We start from the raw sequence: 22,912 nt of genomic DNA on the forward strand, positions 1-22,912 counted from the left end.
CAATTTTTGTATACCAAAAGAAGTCATCAAATTGAAAATTAAAACTTATCATTTATTCCTAAACTACAACATTTATATTTCTACGAATCAGAATTTCTGTATTTCACATTTCACATGTAGAGCTCAAAGTTTCTTTTTCTCTTATACTTTATTTTTTTATGAACATTTATTAATTATTACAGTGTAAATAAAACAATTTCTTATCTAAGTGAGAATCTGGAAATAATTAACTAGTTAAGAACATTATATGCATATATAGTATATAAAAGTAATAAAGGAAGAAAATAAAAAGAGGTGACCAAACAAAGTTGAAGGAGTCGCAATAAAAATTGTCATAAAGACAAAAACAACTTCTAAAACGGTGCGTTGGAGCGAAGCGTTCGTCGTCCTCGTTCGTCGTGGATCTGAATTCTGAATTGTGAAGTCTGAATCCCTGCGCTTCTTGATTCACCTCCGCTGTAGTTGAACTGGTTCATCGATTCACCATCTTCACCGAGGGATTTAAGTCCTACACTACACGTACATAAGATGGTGGTCTCATCCTCTGCGCGCGATTACATCAATCGCATCTTGCAGGACATCTCCGGCATGAAGATTCTCATCCTCGATTCTCAAACGGTGCGCTGCACTTTCCCTCAACGATATCCCACAATGTTGGGAAATCCGATCAAAATATCCATCAATCGTTTTTTTCTTCTTCTTTTGGATTAAAAGTTACTTGTATTGTTCACCGCTGGATCGATTTTTCGTACTTATTTATTATTTTTCCAATTTTCACTCTGAATTTTGGATGATTAAGTGCCACTCATGGTAGTTCGAATTATCCATTTGCGATTTTTCGTGGACCGTGAGAACAGATTGTATGTTTGAAAGCACTGCGAAGTGACGGTGAAACTCCGCATTATATGAATATGTATTTTTCATTAAGGGAAACAAAATTATGAAGCTCCCTACCGTTGACAATTATAACCGTTTGATTGATTATTATGATATTGGTCTCATTTGACATTATGCTTGTAAGTTATAATGTTGATATGTTTGTGTAAAGTCATTGCCTGTGATTTTATGGCCAAGACACTAAATAATTATGAGTTGGCTTTTACGATTTCGTTTTACTTCATCAAAACCATAAGTCAACCTGCCAAACGGACTGGTTCGTTGAATTTATTTGCTTGTGCTTGTTAAGGAGGAAAGTGGAGTTCTGATTTTGAGTCTACTTTTTTTGGTAAATTGACGCAGGTAGGTATTGTGAGTGTCGTGTATTCACAGTCGGAGCTTCTTCAGAAAGAAGTGTTTTTGGTAGAGTTGGTAGATTCTATTTCCAAGTCAAACGAATCAATGTCGCATCTCAAGGCCGTCTACTTCCTTCGACCTACATCGGAGAATATCCAGCTTTTGCGCCGCCAGCTGGCTAGTCCTAGATTTGGAGAGTATCATCTATGTAGGTTCTTTAAATTTTTTTATAAGATACAGGGCAATCCTTTAGAATTTAATTTTTAATTTCCCCTTGTTATGTAGTAATTTTCTCCCATTGATTTGAAGACACTTTGTGAATCCATTCTGAAATTACAGTTTTCTCCAACATATTGAAGGACACTCAGATTCACTTACTTGCTGATTCAGATGAACAGGAAGTTGTCCAGCAAGTTCAGGTAGTTTTTTATGTGTGCACTTTACTGCATACTTTTTTCCTTCCCGTTTGGACTACTTTGCTATAACCATTTTATGGTTTTTGAACTGCATAATAATTTTGTGATGGCAGATGCTTGTCTGAGAATTCATTTTAAAATAGATAAGAAAAATTCAGATCATTTGGTAGTGTCACAAAAATACTATAAGTTCTCATGAAAAAATTCCTGATGGAACATGGAAGGGTATTTGTTTCTTTCTTATTCCTTCTATAATTGCATAGTTTGCATATTCACTATCCTCTTCTTTATCTGACAAATAACTCCTTATTTGTTGAGCATGAAGCCTTGAACCCCCCACCCTTTATGTTGCAAATTGCAATCTCAAATGTAGGGTTTGTGTTGCAAAGTTTAATTCTGACACAGTTGTTGTCCTGATCATCCAGGAGTTCTATGCAGATTTTGTTGCAATTGATCCTTATCATTTCACTTTGCACGTGCCTTCACATTACATATATATGCTCCCAGCTGTGGTAGATCCTTCAACAGTGCAGCGCTTCTCTGACCGGGTTGTTGATGGTCTTTCAGCTCTTTTTTTGGCATTAAAGCGAAGACCAGTAATTAGGTATCAAAGGACATCTGACATTGCAAAAAGGATAGCACAGGAAGCAGCTGTGAGTTCATGTCACTTTTTCTAACTCACTGCATTTTTTTTTGTTTATATTAGACAATTATATATGCATTTTAGAAATGTGGTTACCAGTTTCTGTGATAAATTCAAGCTTTTATATCTTCATCATTTATATGATTTTGAATCGGATAGAGCTTTTCTTTGAGCACATGCATACTGCTGTGCACACATAGTTAATGTATATGTTCTTTTAGCTGGCATTCTGGCAATGTGTGTATCACAACATGCCATATTTATCATTAATGATTGTACTGGCATACATAGTGAAAGCTAATTTACGTTACTGGGTTTGAACAGAAATTGATGTACCAAGAGGAAAGTGGTCTTTTTGATTTTAGGCGAATGGAAGTTTCTCCACTGCTGTTAGTGATTGACAGGAGGGATGATCCTGTAACCCCATTACTAAATCAATGGACCTATCAGGTATCTGGGAGATTAGCACCAAGTCTAGTACTTATAATCTGATAAGTTGTTTATTCATATAAGTAATGCTCAATTGTGGTGTTATACACAGGCTATGGTTCATGAATTAATAGGAATCCAAGACAACAAAGTGGACTTAAAATCCGTTGGTAAATTTCCAAAGGATCAGGAGGTTGGATACATTTCTTATTCTGGGTAATTATTTCATTAGTATTGCAGTACAGAATTTGTGCTAATTAAAAAGCAACTTTTTTGCTATTTTTTGTTACAGGAGATTGTGTTGTCATCAGAACAAGATTCCTTTTTCAAAGCTAACATGTATGAGAATTTTGGAGATATAGGTATGAATATCAAACGGATGGTTGATGAATTTCAGCAAGTGTCAAAAAGTAACCAGAACATCCAAACAATAGGTTTGTATTTTTATTCTCTCACATCAGAGCAATAAATTTCTGTCACCTGTTACAATTACAAAGGTAAAAACTAATTTATACTTGGTGTCATAGTATAAAATTCACTGATTTTATGATTTGACTCTTGGCAGAGGACATGGCCAAATTTGTTGATAATTATCCTGAGTACAGAAAAATGCATGGAAATGTGACTAAACATGTTACTTTAGTAACTGAAATGAGCAAGATAGTTGAAGAGCGAAAACTTATGTCAGTTTCACAAACAGAACAGGAGTTGGCTTGCAATGGAGGACAAGGAGCTGCTTTTGAGGTATATATTGTATACTCTTAATTTATTGAAGCATTCTCCTTGCTTTTGCTCAAATTTCAAAAGCTTTGGATGATCATTTAATAAAGGTTAAATTAAATAATTTTTTATTGAGTCCCTGGGCTAGGGTTCTGATGGGAACTAAATTGAAAAATAAGAACTGAAGGTATTACTTATATGGAAGTAATCACTGAATCCAAAGGAATGCCTCTGTTACAGTATTCAAAACATAAACTATATGAAGATTGAAATCTTGAGCAGGAGCATGATAGGGACTTGGGTATTATGGAGTGCCTAAGTCCCACATCGAGTAGTATGAGATGCTTGGTGGAGTACTTAAGTGGCTTGGTACTCCCTCTTTAACTGCTACCTTTTAACGGAGATTTCCTCAAGTGCTTGGATGCTTATCAATTTGTATCAGAGTTGGTTTTCAATGTCTTGGAAAGGGCTACTTATGGAGGGGATGACCATACGGCTGAGTGAAGCATTATAGAGTGCAGCCGCTGGAAAATTGACTCTCAAGGGCTGTGCTTTGATAGAAAGGACTGACTCCTACTCTCTACTCTCAGCTATTCCCTAATGATCCTTTGCAAATTCTGCCATACCTTCCAACCCACCTCCCCTTTTCCCACTAAATTGTTACCATCCCTCTCCATTCATCAATTGTTCTAGTCCTTTCTGTTATGCCCATCCTTCCCTTACCCCTTCTCTTCTTTATTTGCTAGCTCCTAACTGCTGGCTCAGTATGCCCAACAATGGGTTACCCATTAAGCTTCATATGCTTTCCCTCAGAAATTGGTATTTTCATGGATGAAATGAGTTTTTGTGACTTACTCTGTACTCATAAATCGTAATTCCATTTTTTTCGCAATATGGGACTTCTTCACTCACATTTGAATTCCCAGCAATGATACAAAGTAAAATCAACAATCAACAGTGAAGTATAAGAGTAAACAAATACTTGAATAATATTCATCTTTACCAGTTTAGTTTCACTTGGCCAAAAAATCATGTGTAACATAACAGATTATATGGTATACGAAGCAATCTTGTTAGTTGTTATTACAACCCCCTTCCCCCACATAAAAAAGGTTTTCTATTTTTTCTTGTTAATGAAAGCTTTAAAACAATAAAAGGTGATAACTTATGTCGTCTCTAATGTAATCTTCTGCAGGCAGTGACAAATCTACTAAACAATGAAAGCATATCAGATGTGGACCGACTACGTTTGGTCATGCTGTATGCTTTACGATATGAGAAAGATAGCCCTGTTCAATTAATGCAGCTCTTCAACAAACTGGCTTCCAGATCTGCCAAGTACAAACCTGGGGTAAACTAATTTAAACTGTTGCTTTTCTTCTTAAATCCATTATTCTCATGCATGAATGTCTGAATGTTAGCCTTTAAACCTTATGGGAACATTTACCTTTTAATCCTTGGATAATTGAGTGGTGATGGTGACACTATTTGGGGTTGTGTTGTCTTGCCATATCACTGGCTTTGGATTCTCTAAGTAGAAATTTACGTTCAATACTTCAATTAAATTAAAATTTAAATTAAGAACAGCATGTTGATGGATGCCACTGTTGTTTTTTTATAGTTACATGAAAAAGTTACAGATATTGATTCATTTGATTGATATCTTTATTGTGGCACAACAGCTTGTCCAGTTTCTTCTGAAGCAAGCAGGTGTTGACAAGAGAACAGGTGATCTTTTTGGAAATCGAGATCTAATGAATATTGCCCGTAACATGGCTCGTGGTTTGAAGGTATGCATAGAAATATTATGATTATTATACCATATCCTTGATGAACCAAGTCTTCAATCTTAAAAACTCTTGCTTTTCTGAGTTTTGGTGCAGGGTGTTGAGAATGTTTACACCCAGCATCAGCCACTTCTGTTTCAACTCATGGAAAGCATTGTCAAAGGGAGGTTGAGAGATGTGGACTACCCATTTGTTGGAAATCACTTTCAACAGGGAAGGTTTGTGCTATTAAATATAAACTTTTCTTTGTATCTTATTTGTGAATTTCTAGATGTAACTTGGTGTCTATCATGATTAGTGATGCCACTACATTGTTGCCTGATTGCTAAATAATGTTATATTTAATGAAGTGACAATAACAGTGACAAACTTCTTAGTTTTTAGCACTGACTATTTATCAAATTGATGTAGAAAATTATTTCAATTGTCTACAATGTAATGTGGCACCGCTTATGTGACAAATTATATCAGAAATTCAACATGTAACGGGGTAGGACAGGCTTCACTTTGGGAACACATTAGTAAAGGTGCACTATCTTGAGTCTTCACAACACATTAGTAGTGGGTTCACACACTTGATAAGTACAGGATTCTGCAATTCTTTCTGTATTATACTTATAATTTATTTTATCCATAGTACAGAACCCCATAATAGATTGGTGGCTATGGCCTCCAAGGGAAGACAAATACTAATCCCATTCTGCCTATCCTTACAAAGTTTTAACCACCTTAATCTGAGCTATTACTGTTTATAACTTCTGCGATGTGGTAGCATTGACATCACATGATTTTATCCCTTGCAGCTTTGGTCTATGCCCTATACTTTTCATACCCTCTCACAAATCTGTAAATTATGCAATCTGTTAAATGCCTTGTGTTCGACTAACAGCCGTAAGAGTAAACTATATTTTTTGGAGTTAATCTGGTTAGTTATCTGATAATATCATTGTAGGTCTATCTAAATTTTTCATGTGCTTCAATTTAAAAAGGATTATTTAGAAGTTTGCAATTTTCTGATGCAAAGTTTTCTGTTTAATATCTGTTCAACATCCTGAGTCCTGACAAATCATCTAGGAAAGGGCTTTTTGACCAGTACAGACAGCGCATGTGTAATAGAAATTTTTAATTTTTATTAATAGCCATTATTACCATAGAATTATGGAATAATCAAATCTTTGTTGTTGACGACTATATGAAAAGCAGGCCGCAGGATGTGATCATCTTCATTGTTGGTGGGACAACTTATGAGGAGTCACGGTCTGTTGCTTTACAAAATGCCAGCAATACCGGTGTTCGTTTTATACTTGGTGGTTCTTCTGTTCTTAATTCTAAAAGGTATGATTAAGTCATAAAGAGTTTGGATTTGATTAGTGGAGATGTTCACTTTTGTTTGTTCCAATTATGCTTTCAATTTTGGCATGCTAGAATTGATACGAATTCTTTAATTTACTGCTCCAATTTTAGCTTGTGTAATGTGTGACTGCAAAACATAAAAGGAGACATAGTTTGGGCTAGTTAGTCATTTTAAATGTTGCTTGAAGTGAGTTGTTGGCCTAGGTTTAGGTGATAAAGATCATTGAGTTGGTTTTGACTTACAGATTGATGGCTTTGTTATATTTGGTTGTTCATTGTTTGGTTCAAGTTTAAGGTGCTTCAGTTAACTGCAAAAACATTCAACTTGCTCTGCACTAGGTAACAATCTGGATTTCTTAGTAACAGAGGTGTTTTTGTATTTGAATTTACAGGTTTTTGAGGGACTTGGAAGAAGCTCAAAGGGTAGCACGTTCTAGCACCACTGTTATTTGAAGTTTATGCTGACACATTTTGCATCTAGAGGGCCAGAGTTTTTACAGCTTCAGGCTGGGGATTTCTGCTTTGATATATGTATTAAAATATGTTGCAGAAGGAGCTTGATGTGCGGAATCAGACTCAATCCATTGTTGCTGCAGAAGACGATCATCAACCATTTAACAGTTTAGGTACTAGTTGGTTCATTGCAGATGAGTGCGATTTGAGATACGAGTATGAGAACTTCAATGTCAAACCGGGGCCCCTCTCTTTTGTTCGTGGCGGAAAAAGTAGACACGGAACATATAGGTACGATGAAAGAAACCTTTTTTTTGGTCATCATTTTGGCTGATCAAGTCTAATGGTTTTATTTGACACTTGCTAATGAAAGAACAATTTTGTATAATCATGTAATGAATGCCCTATTCTTTTGTATACCAACAAATGTCTTCCATTTGTAGATTTACGGATCCATAATAAGTTCAGGTTGAGACAAAGTTGCGATTAATATCATTTTTATACAATGCACTTGTTGATGCCATTTTGTGTCTGTTGAAGGGGTGCCTATGAGTCTAGTGCCAATCTTTCATCCTAGTGAATACTGAATGTTTAATGATAAGCCAATTGTGCCAATATTTCATCGAGACTTCACAAGCTTGTGCATTTCTATATTTCTAGTGCAGCATATTGTTTTTTTTTTTTTTTATTTCAACTGAAAAAAAAGAGTAATAATAATTCCACAATTATCGTTTATGAAAAATTTCACCCTTTGTAAGTTAAACCAGTGGTAATAACTGTATACGGTCCCAACAGTACTTTAGCCTAACATAACATTTTAATTAAAATTGATAAATCGAAATACAAATTCCAACTTAATGAAATATCGAGACTCTTAATTCATGTTTTTAATTGAATGAAATATATTTTATTTTTTATTTGTCCTTTTTTTTGACAAATTAATAAAATAAATTAGAAATTAATTATAGAAGATGACAATAAAACTTGTTAGCTAGAAAAGTAATATTTAACTCGGTTTTAAAATATGTAAAGAATGAATGAAGTTTCAAATTCAGGTCATAAAACATAACAAATATGTGTATACTCTAGGTTAAAATGTATGTTTTGTCCTTTTTTCTTAATAAAATTCATTTTAATCTTTTATTTTTAAAAATATTCATTTTGGTTATTGAACTCTTAAATTTGAGTTAATTTATTTTCATCTTTTATCTTTAAAATACTCATTTGCTTTCTTAATTCTCAAATTTAAGTTAATACGATCCTTTGTATGAATGATCTTTTTCGATTTTATAACAGATTTTTTTTTATATCGGTCCATGTTAGTTAAACTTCCCTCTAAGTTTGTTTCACTAGTTGAAGTAACACAAATAAAATTAGTATATACAATTAGTTAAAAGTATTATATTCAGACGTTTGACTATTTGTTAATCAGAGGCATTCTTAGCAAGGAAGACAACTTGGTTAGCGTATATAGTAACAATTCCTTGATGACTGAATCAAGAAAATTAGTATTTACACTGTTTCCCACTCCTTTCATATCATTATTTGTATATTAACATTGAATTTGCTACAGAAAAAAATTTCTTAGCATACCACTTATTATATTTTTATTTTATTACTTACACTCCATGAAACAATGCGAGGAAATTACTATTCAGTTGAACATTTTTACTTTTTAAAGGAGCTACTTTTTAGATTTAAATATTTTTTTATCTTCTTAAATGACTGATTTTTATGTTTGTTTCATAATAAATTTTTATTTTATATTTAATTTCTAATAAAATAATAATTTTATTTTTAGTATTTCATACTTCTTTTAATTCATTATAAATTAATGAATTTTGATATTTGTTCCCTTTGGTAAAAAAAATTGATTTGCTATTAGTCGGAATTAAAATAAATTTTGTTAATTTATCTAAAAATAAATATAAAATTTATTAATTTATCATAAATTAAAAAAAGTATCAAGATAAAAAATAAAATTATTGTTTTATTAATAATTAAACTAAAACAAAAAATTTATCAAAAAAATAAATATAAAATTGAATATTACAAATAAAAAATATATTATAACTTTTTTTTATCTTAAGAACAAACATAACGACAACAACCAACCAGTCTTCTCCGCCTCTGACTGTTTGGCAAGAAGAATAGGATGTTTGATTATATCAATGAGCAGTGATTCAATCCACAAAATTAGTGATATTGTTAAAAAAAAAAACTACTTTGTTGTTTTAGTTTCAACGTGAGGTAAAACATAATTTTAATTTTAAAGTCTTTAAAATTTATATTTTAATTTTCAAAAAGTATTTGTCGCTAAAACTAACTTGTGAAATTAAAAGAATTTAAAAATATTTTTTTTTAAATTATAAACTTTAGAAACTAAAAAATATAAAAACTAAAAAAGATAAATTTAAAAGGAAGACTACATAAATAATTAAAACTTCTTTTCTTACACCAACATAAAAATATTTCTGTAATATACAATAATTTCTCCTATTTGATGTCCCAACATTTCATTAAACATTCACCCACTTCTTCGTTTGCCACGTACACAAGCTGACGTGGGACAATCAACCTTTCCCATATCACCAGCCGACTATATTCTTAACGTCACAGCCCTCACAAAGAAACTCCAAATAAGAAAAACCATTCAAATCAACGACTCCGATTGCAGCTGTGACCAAAAAGCATTTTCTTTCCCTAGTCAGGTTAGCATCTCCCTCTCTTATCTTTTCTGACGAATTAAAAATTAAAAAGATATCGTAATTTACGTTTTCCAACTACCGAAGCAAAATTCCGTTGTTTTTCTTTTCTTTTCCGATTGCTTCTCCTTCACTTGCGTTCTATTTCTCTGGAATATCCACCTCGATTTTCCCGGAAAAAAAAAAGAGAAGAAAATGCTGAACGCAGGTTTGAACTCTCTCTTAAATTTTCCTTCCATGGTTTCTGCAAGTCATTGCCATCGTTCACTTCTTGTTCCTATTGCTGCAGCGATTTTCGTTTCGGTGCATGGCGTGTTTCTTTTACTCGTATGCATATACTCGAGGTCTAGGGTTTTGGCCTGTTTTGCATCTCCTTTTCTCCTATCTTATACGCGATGACAAAATGTAGCGTTTCGTTAAAAAAATTACCGGTGAATTGCGCCTTTGCGATTTCCGAATGGAACGCTATATGTTTCTTTATTTGGATTGAGAATCGATGTTTGTTGCTGAATGCCTCGTCGGCTTAATGCATTTTGTTAATGAAATGTGAAGATAAAGGTTGCTTATAGAATAGTTTTTTATCTGTTAATCTTCAATTTTTTTAACCTTGCTTTGCTGAAGTATGTACTTCATCACCGCTTCATGTTTGTGTCATAAATTGCATTGCAATTATGTGTGGTTGTGAAATTTGGTTGTAATCTTTAAAAAAGTAAGTATTCATCCTTTTTTTGCTAGTGAGAAGTAGAATTATTGTTTTGAAATACTTTATTCTTTGATATTTGTCTTCTAGTACTCTTAGAAACCGTGAATACTAATTAAGTTACTGACAACTTTGAGAAACAACTTAAACAAGTGTGTTTGTTGTTTAACCTATATATAATACTGGACATGGTATTATATGTAAAGCAATCTGCAGTCTGCACCACTTCTGCTTCTAATGGTGGTGTCATCTTGAGTCTTGGTTTCATAGCATGGCAGCAATATTGCAATGAGACGTATTAAGATAATTGATGTAACCATATTGGATTTTGAGATAACGAAGAATATTATGACTACATTTTTAATGGAAAGAGTTTGCTATTTTGTCTCTCTTAACAAAACTTGTGGGATGTTTTTGTGTCCCATTTGTTATTTAGATCCCCTTCCTTCAATGTAAACTTTTAATATAAGATTGATGCTATGGGGCACTCTTGGTGGACCTGATTGTGCTCTATGATCATGTCTAGCTAAGGGTAATTGATATGATGGTGGCTAGCTAATGGTTAGCAGATTGCACTGTACTTAAGTTATTATATTGTTATACACTTTAAAGTTTTTGGGTTCTTTTGTAACATTCTATACCTGATAAAAAATGGCATGCCAGATGAGTTCTCTGGTGTTTGACTTTTTCTATCACCCTATTAAACTGTGGCTCTCTGTATATAGTTATTCATTTAGTTAGAGTTTGGGAGTTATTGATATCTTGATGTGTAGAAATTGAATGATGCTTCAGATTTTTGGTTTTTCTGGTGCACATGCACTTGCTAGAGTTTTGTGAGTTTCTTATATTTTATATTTCTGAGATTTATCATTATTAAATCTTGTCATATTCTTACAGTGGATGTGCTTCTTACTAGTTGAGCTACCTGTACTTGCTTTGAAAGAGAATTAGGAGTTTCTTTTTTAATATATGTATATAAATATTATTTCTTATTTCTTAAGTTATTTGATTGTAATGCAGGATAATTGTCCTATCTCAATTTGGATTTTGTACATGTATCAAAAGCAAATACCATTGTCAGCTGTTGGTTGACTATGTTAGTTGCATGTTGAATTTGAAGAATTGCTATCGTACCAGAAAGGTGGTTTTCTTGTGTATACTATATCTTACATGGTACTGGTTGCCATACAGAAACGACAGAAGGAGGGAAAGTTATACGAAATTGAAGGTCTTGTGGAGTGGAGACCCTTCACATTGTCTGGAATATAGTAAAGCATAGAATTGATCAAATCAAGGGAAGACCACTTGTTACAACGAATTCTAAGTTTCTGGTGTATGGGTTTGTTGGATATTCTATGCTCTTCTGTATTTCTTTTTACACTTGTTGAGGCCACTAGCCAATCAGGGATCATGTGGCCAGTAAAAATAGGCATGGAGTCTACTGGAACTATTAGCTTGACAGTCTTCAGTTCAAGCATATTTGTGCTTGTAGCTCTTGTTCTCTCCACTTATCTGATTTTTGAGCATTTAGCTGCCTATAATCAGCCCGAGGTTTTTTCCTTATGCTCCTTTACTTTTGGATTTTACTTACCTTTCCTCCTGCACTACTATACTTACTATTTATATAATGCCTACCTTCCCTTTTCTTACTGCTTCTTATAACTGCACCTTTTAACTGACTTAGCTATTATTTCCTTTAATTCAGGAGCAGAAGTTTTTGATTGGTCTCATCTTAATGGTTCCAGTTTATGCCTTGGAATCGGTAAGGGATGCTAAGTAAATCCCAAATATTATGTGTTCTATTTACGTAGCATCTTTGTATGGAATCTAAACAATTTTTGACTTGCAACTCTTTTAGTTTTGGCTAAACTTTTGTTGATATCTCATTGGATATATTGGAGCTTACCTATTGGTGCATGCTGGCTGATTAGGTTTTCAGCTTCGCTGCTGTTAACTTAAAGGACTAATTGTACATTTTGATGATTAAAGAATTTATGCGTGTCTGTCATGGTCAGACTAAAATACTGCTTTTTCACTTCTTCATAGGTTATATGCTTCTTTTAATAATGATTTTTATGATATCTAAATGATATTGACACTGAAAATAAAACTGCCTCTTTTTTTTATACATATCATACTCAAAGATTTTGTTCTTGTTTTAATTGATGATATAATTTCAGAAAAGCTTTGGTTTTATTTCCAGGAATGTATTAATAATGTGCCTGCTTTCTTTTTAACATAATTTTAGCAGTAAACTAGTAAGTTCTGATGTTTTTATGATGCAGTTTTTGTCACTATTGGATTCCAGTGCAGCATTTAACTGTGAAGTTATTCGGGACTGCTATGAGGCTTTTGCATTATATTGCTTTGAAAGATACTTGATAGCTTGCTTAGGTATGTCAAACAGATTGTGTACCTGCATGATTTTCATTAGTTGTAGTTATTATTCATGCATATTATATTTTCCAGAAATGCAAAAGCTTAATGATTGAGATATTTTAAGAGATTTTCCTCCCTTTTCTAATCTCAACTCTAATTCAAAAATCAAAATCTATTTAATCTTCAAGGCTTGAATATAATAACTTGTGATTAAACGATGTCATACAGAATTGTGTTGGATTTGTCATGCCCTTTAATATAAAATTGTCTATGGTTGCTTGTAGGTGGTGAGGACAAAACAATTCAATTTATGGAAAGTATGAGCCTAACAGAATCCAGCACTCCTCTCCTAAAAGAATCGTATGCGTATGGAGTTGTAGAGCATCCATTTCCCATAAATTGCTTCTTAAGAGACTGGTATCTTGGCCCTGACTTCTATCAATCCGTGAAAATTGGCATTGTACAATATGTATGTTGGATTTTGGTAAATTGTGCTTTCGTTCCACCACTCTTCTCTCTTACTGGGGAAGAATAATCAATGTCTTTCTACTTGTTAACTAAATTATACATTCCAGATGATACTGAAAATGATCTGTGCATTGCTGGCAATGATTCTCCAGTCTTTTGGGGTTTATGGAGAGGGAAAATTTGAATGGAAATATGGGTAAGATTATATTGGCTTTTTCTTTTTCCTTTTTTTGATTCTGCCAAAATGTGAGATTATATTGACTTGTACCTATGATATGCATACTACAATTCATATATATATAATCTCAATTCTCAACCACAAAGATTATTGTCTATCATAGACAAAATGTGTTTTTGGGATTGGGGTGTATTTTTATGACCCTTGTTGAAGCCCAATTCTCCTATGTGCTTGCAGGTATCCCTATTTGGCATGCATTCTTAATTTTAGTCAGACATGGGCCCTGTATTGCCTTGTACGGTTTTATTCTGTCACAAAAGATAAGTTGGAGCCGATCAAACCATTGGCAAAATTTCTGACTTTTAAGTCAATCGTCTTCCTGACATGGTGGCAAGGTGTGGCTGTTGCATTTCTTTTTTCCATGGGAGCATTTAAAGGGTCATTGGCTCAAGAGCTGAAAACACGTATACAAGACTATATCATCTGTATAGAGGTATGGTATTCTTTTGTTTTATAATTTTATTGTCATTTCTAATATGACATTACTAAATCATCTCAATTTTGAGTACTAATATATACAATCATCTGCATGTAAGTATACTTTAGAAAACTTGGACTATCGAATATCTGTATCATATATGAAATTATGAATGCATATAAAGTTACAAAAGTGTGATATCAATGGCCTTGTGTCATTTGATATGCTGATATGCTCCTTACATGTGTATGTGCACTAGGCTTCCACTGCCGTGAGCTCTAGGGAGGCACATACATAGATGAAGACATACTCCAATAGGACTTCTGTAGTATGAAATGCTCGTTCTGGCATCTATATATGAAATATTAGGTTATACTGTGTTTTTAAGAAGATCAATGGACTGCTCTGCTTTAGAACTGAGACAGGGACTCGTTTTGATTTTAAGCTATGTGAGTCAGCTGTTATATATGTCTAAAATGTTACGTCAGGTTTCTTCTTTATTAAATATGTTATTTGATGCCACTGTTTAAGCTAAAATTCCTAGGAGTATCATCATCAACTTGGAAAAACTTTCAATCAATTTTGTAGTTCTTGGTTGGCATTTTTTAATTTGATTCCCCATCTTAAAATTTGTTAACAGATGGGCGTTGCTGCTGTTGTGCACCTTTATGTCTTTCCTGCAGTACCTTACAAAAGAGGAGAGAGGTGTGTCCGTAATGTAGCTGTGATGACCGACTATGCATCACTAGGATCACCTCCTGATCCTGCCGAGGTTCAAGATTCTGAACGCTCAACTAGAATGCGGCTGGGTAGACATGATGACAGAGAGAGGCGTATGAAGTTTACCCATAATGTTCGTGATGTGGTTCTTGGAAGTGGTGAAATTGTGAGATACGAAACACTTGAACTTTCAAACCTTTGAATTTTCAAACCTTTGAATTTTCTCAGTCATCTATCTCTGTCAAACTCATCTGTGTTGTTTGTGCTGTTTTATTTCAGATTGTCGATGACATGAAGTTTACAGTTTCACATGTGGTAGAACCTGTTGAAAGGGGTATTGCAAAGATAAACAAAACCTTCCATGAGATATCAGAAAATGTGAAACGCCGTGACGAGGAGTGGAGGAGAAGCACCAAGGTCAAGGATGACAGTTACCTTGTTCCCCTGCGTTCGTGGAGAGCAGAATTTTCTGATGTTCATGACAGACTTGGGGAAGGAAGTGTCAGTGATAGTGGTTTGCCTAGCAGTAAGAGACAGCATCTCCAATCCAAAGCGTCAGCATCCAGGATGAGAAGATAGTAGTTTATCAAACAGTTGAACAAAGTATAACTTTTGCACATACAATAGAAAAATTCTAATAGATTTTGACGTCAAATTGTAACCCAAAAGTACATAATCTGGTTAGCATTTAAAAAAAGACTTAATTATTATTTTAGTCTCTAACTTTGGAGAACATCATTTTAGTTCCTAAAATTTTAAAATATTTTTTCTATTTTCTGAATTTTGACAATTTGTTTTTTAATCATTGACACAATAAATTGATAGTTTATGATGATTTTTAGCTCTTTGACTATTTTTTAGTACTATAACAATTTTAAAATACAAATTCAAGCAATTAAAAAATAAGAATAAATTTATGAAAATTAAAAATTATCACAAAATATCAATTTCTTATACTAGAGACTAAAAAAAATAATATCAAAATTCAAGGAAAAAAAGCGAACAATTTTAAATTTTACGAACTAAAAGAAAAGGACATATTCTAAATTCAAAAATTAAATCAGTAATTAAATCTTGTTTAAAATTAGTTTTAATATTAAAGATCAATTTTTATATTTATTTTAAAATTTGTTGAAATTAATTTGATAAGAAAATAGATTGATTTTTTGACAAGTTATAATATTTGTTTATTTTGAATTTGTATTTTAAAATTGTTATAAAATATTAAAAAAATCATTACATACTAAAAATTGATATAAAATATCAATTTATTATATTAAAGATTAAAAAAATAATTTGTGAAAATTTAAGAATTAAATTTTTTTTTTAAATTTGAGAGATTAAAAAAACACACATCCTAAATTTAAGAGACTAAACCAGGAATTAATCTCTTTTGTACAAGTATCTTTGGCCACTTTCGTTTTTGACATTTTCAGCCTAAAAAGAAAAATAAAATAATAGAGGGCAACCAAGGCATGGACTATGTTATGCCGTTGAGGAGATGAAATATGCATAATTTAAATATTAGGCCCGCAGTGAGAAACTTATTTCTATATTATACTATATTCCTAATGTGAGTCTGTCTCTCGTACTCTTATTTTTTACGCGATAGTTAGTTTTATCATTTTTTTAAATAAAATTGCTTTTTTTCAAATTAAATTAATTTGTATTATTTTACGATAATTTTTCTGTTACTTATATTTTGAAATTGATTCTTTTATACAAGATTTTAAAAATTGGACGAGTGAGTGAACCGGTGAAAACACTGTTCAAGATTTAAGATTTATTGGTTCAGTTGTAGTTGAATTGGGGTTTAACCATTTTTATATTTTTAATATTATACAATATTTTAATTAATAAAAAAACTAGACTTGTAAAAAATTAAGATCTAAAGAATTATAAATTAATATAAATGATTAAATTATATGTTTTATTAATAAAAACTAATAATAATAGAAAAAATACTTGATACATAATTGAAATATTTAAATTATGTATTTGTAATTATCTTTAAAAATTAAATAAAATTATAAAAAAATAAAATAAAAATTAAGAAGACCAGTTTGATATCGGTATAACTTTGATTTTTACTGGTTTTGGACCAGTTTGACCGGTTCTTTATCGATTCCCGCTGGAGTTAAAATATCATGATTTTTAGGTGTGCAAATCCGTTACTAGGTAGGTTTCTAATTGAACAGCCAGCTCTAATCCAATTTTTCATTTTTATATATCATGTTTAAATTATAAAAAATCCTAGTGAAACTTACCATTTTAATTGAATGAAACACTTTTTATTTATGATATAAAAAATTCAATATTTGATGTGAATGGGGAAAACCCGAAAAAGTGGAAAGCAAAAAAAAAACTGCAACTATTTTAAATTTAAATGAAATTTATAAATAAAATCAAAAAGTAGATATTATTATTATTAATTTAAAATTTTATTATATTCAATAAAACTAATAAAATAAATTTAAAAAATTATTAAAATAAAAAATCTATTTATATAATATTTAAAAATCAAAATTTAAATTCAAATTCAAATTAATATTATAATAATCTTAAAATTTAATCTATCTAAAAAAAGTCGGAGTATATTAAAAGTTCTACTTTTAATTCTCTAACTATGATATTCATTAAAACTTTTCTTTATTCGATTAATATTGCATATAATGAGAAATAAAAAATTATCAATTAAAATATTTTTTAAAATTAAAACTTCAAATATCTCTATTTATATTTTAATTTTATATATTTAACCAACCGTAACAATAAGTGACGTACGCAACCAAATCACATGTCAAAATTGGAAAACAAAATTTTATTAATTCAATCATTAAATTTATTTTATTATAAAATAAATCAATTGTATAAAATTTCGCAGTTAAAAAAATTAATTGACACTTTATAATTTTACTTTATTTTTATTTTAATTTATAACACACCATTTTAAATTTAAGTAAATAAATATTATTCAAGTACATATCTATTAAATCATCATGAAAATATTACATGATTTAATAGGTTAACGGATAAAATTGATCCTGGTATATATATATATATATATATATATATATATATATATATATATATATATATATATATATATATATATATATATATATATATATATATATTACATGCACTTATAAATATTAATAATACTTATTTATTTTTTCCATTTGAATCTGAAGTATTTTTTTTAATTATTACTACTTTGAGAATATTTATTTTTTAAAAAAATTATCCTTAAAAATTGAATAAGTTTTCGGAAATTTATAATACTCCCACATCTTATTCAACTTATTGAGGTAGATATTTTCTTAAAAAACGAAAAGCTTAGTTTTAACTGTGATTTCCACCATTTTAGAAAATATACAAATTCCGTATCATTCCATAATTAAACAAGCACTTATATATGTTTGAGAGTCAAATCTGGAGCAGCTGAAAGGAAAGTGGCTAAGACGTGCAGTGAAATAGTAGTTCAGGTTTATTAGAAGTGAAGATCCAATTTTGAGTGTGAGCACTGTCGCGTCGGTTGCATCCTAGTGGTGGCTCGCACATCGTTGTTACAGGTTTACTTGTGATTGGGAAAGCTCAAGTTCGAAACTCAAGAGTCAAGTTAGTAAAAAATCTTGGCCCCACTAATTTTATACGTTAATCAACGCCTGATATATATCAGATGAAACAACCGTAGCCTAATTTTTTTATGACTGTAGAACAAAAGACCTTCCTTTTCAAAAAAAAAAAAGGAACAAAATATCTTCTGTAATAACGTTAGCCAATATCTGTTTTAAGACAGATTCTTAGCTTGGTTTTTTTTTTTTTTAATCCATAAGAATAGAATTCTGGTAGGGAGGCTTACATTAACTTTTAGTTCAACAATCTAAGCTATATTCCCTTTGGTAGACTGATTCTTAGCTGCATCCAAAGTTAAAATGCAAAACATAATTTAAATATAAAGCACTGTTTAAGGTAAATATTTAGATGTATATTTAATTTAAAATAAATGCATTTGATCTGGGCAAGTTTTTTATATGACTGTAAGTTATGCCACTGATCGATGATATACATTCATGTATACTCATACAATAGATAATTCTTTCAAGTAAGAATTGTAGTCTTTGAAATAGTAACTCCACAGTATTGATTTTATAAAAGTTTTACTTTAGCTTTTGATTTTATAAAAATATCATTCATTTTTAATTCATAATTTTTTAGTTGGTTTAATTTTTTGTGGAAAAGATCATTTTGGCTGTCTTTTTCGACAAAAAGAAAGCTCGTTACAATGTGTATCAGTACAAGGAAAACGTGTACTGATTTGAAGTGTCCATGACGCCTACTGTGCATGATTTTTCCAGTCTTTGGCTGATTTAATGCGTTCATTTTATATAATCACGATTGGAAATTTGAATCATTCCACAACAATTTGTGAATCACATATTTACCAAAAAAACAACTTGTGAATCACATATATCAGTACAGTAAAGCTCGAGATACGTGTATTACATATATTTACAGAGAAATTTTTTGTACAACGAAAATATAAAGGTCTCAAATAAAAATTCGACCACCTTTTTTTGCATGCTACTTACATGTTTCATGATTTATATATACACAGTTGGAGTTAATTACAATTAAAATATTTGCAACATGGGAGAGACTTGTATTTGTATCACAATCGTTTGAAACGAATCAAACGAAAGGGAGGAAGATTCTGAAAAATAGGTGAATTCCTCTGCCTCTAGAATCTTTCGAAGTTCTATTCACACTTCCATCTTTTCTTGCAAAAGGGGTACCATCTTGTCCAAAGAATCAGAGCTTTCGTCACAGCTTGTCTCTTCTTCATTTTCTCTGAGTTGTCCATACATTACTGTATAATGCCCCATTCCAAGTACAGTTGTTCCTATCACACTGCACATTTTTTCCACAAATAAAAACAAATTATATAGGAGACATAAAATTCTTAGGCATAATTAATTTAAAAACACGATGTTTAAAAATATCCATCTGGAGTCAACAAATGAAAGAGAATCAAAGTACCTTCCATAATGAAGGCTGTTTGAAAAGAAGCAAACTGCAAAAGTAGTGGCAAATGCAATACCAAATGGCTTGAAAAGTGGCACATAAAGTGGACCCTTCATGCGAGTGAACCATACTTGAATATTAGGACGAATCACTCCCCCAACTAGTGCCTGTAGTATAGCGTTACATATATTCTATCAGCATATGTATTTTTATTGAATTATTGTTATGCCTTTTTATATGAGTTTAACTGTCATACAAGTAAAATAGTTTTACACCCACAATTAATTAGGAATTACTATTGTTATAATTTTTGAAATAATTATTATAAAAATCAATAAATTTATTATACATGATAATTTGTGATTTCGAATGATCATATAAAATAGTTTGTGCATTATCTATAATCTTGCTATTTAATTATGTAAATCAAAATCATATTGAACGATATGTTGATACTCACAGTTAGAACAATGAGAATGACATCCTTGTTACGCTTTATCTTCCAAGCATTTATGTCCCTCTCAACTATCCCCGAGACTATTGCACTAAGGATAGTCCCAAGTAAGCTAGAATAAGAGAGCAGCTTCATTGGTTCTGGATATTGCTTGAGAGTTTCTTTCTAGCAGGGTCAAAAGAGAAGAAAAAACTTGAATCATCACAAAGATTCAAAAGGAAAACTTGATTTTTTTAAGAATAGAAAAAGAAAAGGAGTATACCTGAATAAAGTTGGAAATTGAAACTGAGAAGGAAGCTGCAGCAAGCAAAGCGCCACCAAGAACCCAAAACTCTGGTGTTGAGGAGAATACCAGATATTGCTTATCAGTGTGTCTAAGGTGGTGAGAAGAGGGTCTTACAAGTGGTCCCTTAAAGAATTCAGCTAACACTGCTCCCATTATTGATACCAAGATTCCAATCACTTGGACTTGGATACCAGGGCTTCTCAGATTCAACTCTGTCTTCCTGAAATAAACACAATAAATTAAATTGATTTATTACACACAGTAGAAAAAATACTTCAAAATTTCAATCTCAAGGATATTATTTAGCTTTATGTTTAGATTTTCAATTTCAAATCTAAACAACATCTTAAATATTAGAAAATATATTTTACACGCATGTAGACTTCAAATTTTTACATATGGTAGATTTTAATTTTTTTTTTACACATAAAAATGTGCTAATATACACACACATGTAGACTTTCAAATATTTTTAATATAAAAATGTACTTATACAATTATATATGTCAAAATTTATTTATTTTCCACTCCAATCTTTGCAAATATTTTTAGATCCATCCAGTACATGGCAAATGGACTTCTTGGTAAAAATGAAGAGATAATATAAACAAGCAAATCACTGAGTTTTGATATGAGGAACCTGAGAATGAGAGAGAGCAGAAAATTAAACGTTGGGATCAAGTGGCTCATGGCACACACAAGTATTGGCGAACTATAGCTTAGACCCAGGAATAAAAAGGCCTGAGTCATCGTCATCCTGCAAAATCCATCAAAATGTAAAAGAATGTCACTAATATGAATACTACTGTTGAGCTAACAATTCTCAGCACTTAATAAAAAGAAGCAAGCAAGTACAATCTTCAACTATGAAGATTCTATTTGAAGGTCATAAACAACAATTATTTCAATTATCCAAAGGCCAATATCAGTGTGTATGTATACCCTATAAAACCGAGGAACAAGAACCGCATGAACAAAGAGAAAGTAAAAGATGGCCTCTCCTTTCTGTGCAAAAAAGAGAAAATTGAAGATCAGAACCAAAACAAATCCTCCATGCAAAAAACTTCACGCAAGAAAGCTAGCTAGAATCATAAGGAGAAGCAAAAGAGGAAGAGAGAGAGACCTGTCCTCTTGGTGTGGTAAAAAGAAACAAGGGAACAGTATTATAGTGGCCAGAGCATTGGTATAAACAATGAACACAAATGGACTCATTCCATTAGTTATTGCAGTTTTTGCAAAAATCGTGAGTCCTATGGTCCAACCTTCCATAATCACCATCACTATGAATGGTAGCACTTCAGACATCTTAGTCCTAGCCTCCATTGAATTTAATTTCCTTCTTTTGCTCTCACTTAGAGAGTTCTAATATATATGTTAATGATGATATAAATAGCACTTTCTTCCTTAATATATCTATAATTAGAGAGGGACTATGAGTATGTGGTATATGATCTTTGTGTGTGTGCGCCCCTAGTTGGAGCTTGCACAAGCACCAAGAAACCCACTTACCCTCTCTTTATTGAGCTTGAATTGATAACACTTGTGTGTATATGCTCTTATAATATAAGAAGCAAAGGTGGATGAAGATGAGATGAGGCGATCGATGCAAGTGTAACCTTTCACAAAAAGGGGAAGCTACTTTGGAGGTGAAGTAGCAACTCGAGTGTCCCAAATTCTTAAACAAGGGACCAAAAGATGACGTATGAGGGAGTTTTAAATCATTGAGGTTATTTTTCTTTTAGGTAGATCTTGTGCACATGTTCTCTGTTCATTTGTCCTCTTTTCTTTTTGGTCTTAATTTGGCATCTTTTGTTTAAACCAAGAGTGATAAAACACTTGTATATGTACTATTGTTTATCACTCCTTGGCTTATTATACTTGATCTTATGGAGTTATTTAACCATGGTATAATTTATGAATAGTTCCGGACCAATTAGCGAAAGCTTTCTAGTATGGTAGCGAATGCATTAGTGGCACACATCTTTTATGGCCCTACCATTAGATGATATTTAATGTGATAATGATGTTACCTGCCCCCATTTGCGTCATTGCCGTGTAATTAAGAAAGATTCAATTAGAATCTGAAGAAGAAATGTTATTCTGTGGAATATTTTTTTGTGAATCTTTCCGGTCTACATTAAAATGAATCAAACTCAACCTGGTTCGTCATTTTCGTATTTTGTATTTTTTTATTTAAAAACTACGCAATTAGTTTCGTAATTAATAATTGACAAATGCTAATAAGTGATTTTAAATCATTGATTAAAGAACTAAAAGGAACAAAAAATTATAAGGATTTACAAAATTGTATTCTAGATGTCTTTTTTTTCTTCATTTTCTCATGATTTTAATAATAAATACTTTTTTTTACAGTAATTCCTTAATCATTGTCTTAAGGAAATAAGAGAAATGTTAATAATACGCTCTATTTTATTGGTTAAAATTTATTAAAAATTATAAAAAAAATTATGGATCTCATATA

The 22,912-nt window shown here is 31.6% G+C and overlaps 3 protein-coding genes across 6 annotated transcripts; 2 read left to right on the plus strand and 1 right to left on the minus strand.

The window, feature by feature from the left end:
• The first annotated feature begins 289 nt into the window (after positions 1-289).
• Positions 290-7,557, plus strand: LOC100802965 (vacuolar protein sorting-associated protein 45 homolog). The gene is made up of 13 exons (XM_003526627.5): positions 290-618; positions 1,240-1,441; positions 1,573-1,652; positions 2,075-2,302; positions 2,617-2,742; positions 2,834-2,914; positions 3,014-3,155; positions 3,287-3,465; positions 4,637-4,792; positions 5,124-5,231; positions 5,325-5,446; positions 6,432-6,563; positions 6,974-7,557. The coding sequence occupies exons 1-13, from the start codon at positions 529-531 to the stop codon at positions 7,032-7,034; spliced, it is 1,707 nt and encodes a 568-aa protein (XP_003526675.1). The 5' UTR covers positions 290-528; the 3' UTR covers positions 7,035-7,557.
• A 2,118-nt stretch (positions 7,558-9,675) lies between these two features.
• On the plus strand, positions 9,676-15,385 carry LOC100804401 (protein LAZ1 homolog 1). Of its 4 annotated transcripts, none has more exons than XM_014776372.2 (9): positions 9,676-9,745; positions 11,460-11,990; positions 12,145-12,201; positions 12,725-12,833; positions 13,103-13,287; positions 13,394-13,482; positions 13,702-13,957; positions 14,583-14,828; positions 14,942-15,385. In XM_014776372.2, the coding sequence occupies exons 2-9, from the start codon at positions 11,775-11,777 to the stop codon at positions 15,239-15,241; spliced, it is 1,458 nt and encodes a 485-aa protein (XP_014631858.1). In that variant the 5' UTR covers positions 9,676-9,745; positions 11,460-11,774; the 3' UTR covers positions 15,242-15,385. The 4 variants fall into 4 exon arrangements, with proteins under 4 accessions (XP_014631858.1, XP_006581616.1, XP_006581615.1 ...); XM_006581552.3 differs by lacking the exon at positions 9,676-9,745 and adding an exon at positions 9,801-9,947; XM_003527920.5 differs by lacking the exon at positions 9,676-9,745 and adding an exon at positions 9,807-9,947 and having other exon boundaries at positions 11,631-11,990.
• Positions 15,386-19,138: 3,753 nt separating this feature from the next.
• On the minus strand, positions 19,139-21,987 carry LOC100803495 (WAT1-related protein At1g70260). The gene is made up of 7 exons (XM_003526628.5): positions 21,554-21,987; positions 21,373-21,435; positions 21,071-21,187; positions 20,407-20,650; positions 20,151-20,309; positions 19,706-19,857; positions 19,139-19,576 (listed from the first exon to the last, which is right to left on the minus strand). The coding sequence occupies exons 1-7, from the start codon at positions 21,751-21,753 to the stop codon at positions 19,429-19,431; spliced, it is 1,083 nt and encodes a 360-aa protein (XP_003526676.1). The 5' UTR covers positions 21,754-21,987; the 3' UTR covers positions 19,139-19,428.
• Between the last annotated feature and the right edge of the window lie 925 nt (positions 21,988-22,912).

Source organism: Glycine max, chromosome 6 (genome assembly GCF_000004515.6).
Source record: "Glycine max cultivar Williams 82 chromosome 6, Glycine_max_v4.0, whole genome shotgun sequence".
Lineage (NCBI taxonomy): Eukaryota > Viridiplantae > Streptophyta > Magnoliopsida > Fabales > Fabaceae > Glycine > Glycine max.

Coding starts and splice junctions, on each gene's coding strand:
- LOC100802965 (XM_003526627.5), top strand. CDS start 529: ATGGTGGTCTCATCCTCTGCGCGCGATTACATCAATCGCATCTTGCAG. Junction 619..1,239: donor TCATCCTCGATTCTCAAACG/GTGCGCTGCACT, acceptor AAATTGACGCAG/GTAGGTATTGTGAGTGTCGT. Junction 4,793..5,123: donor CTGCCAAGTACAAACCTGGG/GTAAACTAATTT, acceptor GTGGCACAACAG/CTTGTCCAGTTTCTTCTGAA.
- LOC100804401 (XM_014776372.2), top strand. CDS start 11,775: ATGGGTTTGTTGGATATTCTATGCTCTTCTGTATTTCTTTTTACACTT. Junction 13,288..13,393: donor AAATTGGCATTGTACAATAT/GTATGTTGGATT, acceptor TATACATTCCAG/ATGATACTGAAAATGATCTG. Junction 13,958..14,582: donor ACTATATCATCTGTATAGAG/GTATGGTATTCT, acceptor ATTTGTTAACAG/ATGGGCGTTGCTGCTGTTGT.
- LOC100803495 (XM_003526628.5), bottom strand. CDS start 21,753: ATGGAGGCTAGGACTAAGATGTCTGAAGTGCTACCATTCATAGTGATG. Junction 21,436..21,553: donor TTACCACACCAAGAGGACAG/GTCTCTCTCTCT, acceptor TTTTTTGCACAG/AAAGGAGAGGCCATCTTTTA. Junction 19,577..19,705: donor AACAGCCTTCATTATGGAAG/GTACTTTGATTC, acceptor AAAAATGTGCAG/TGTGATAGGAACAACTGTAC.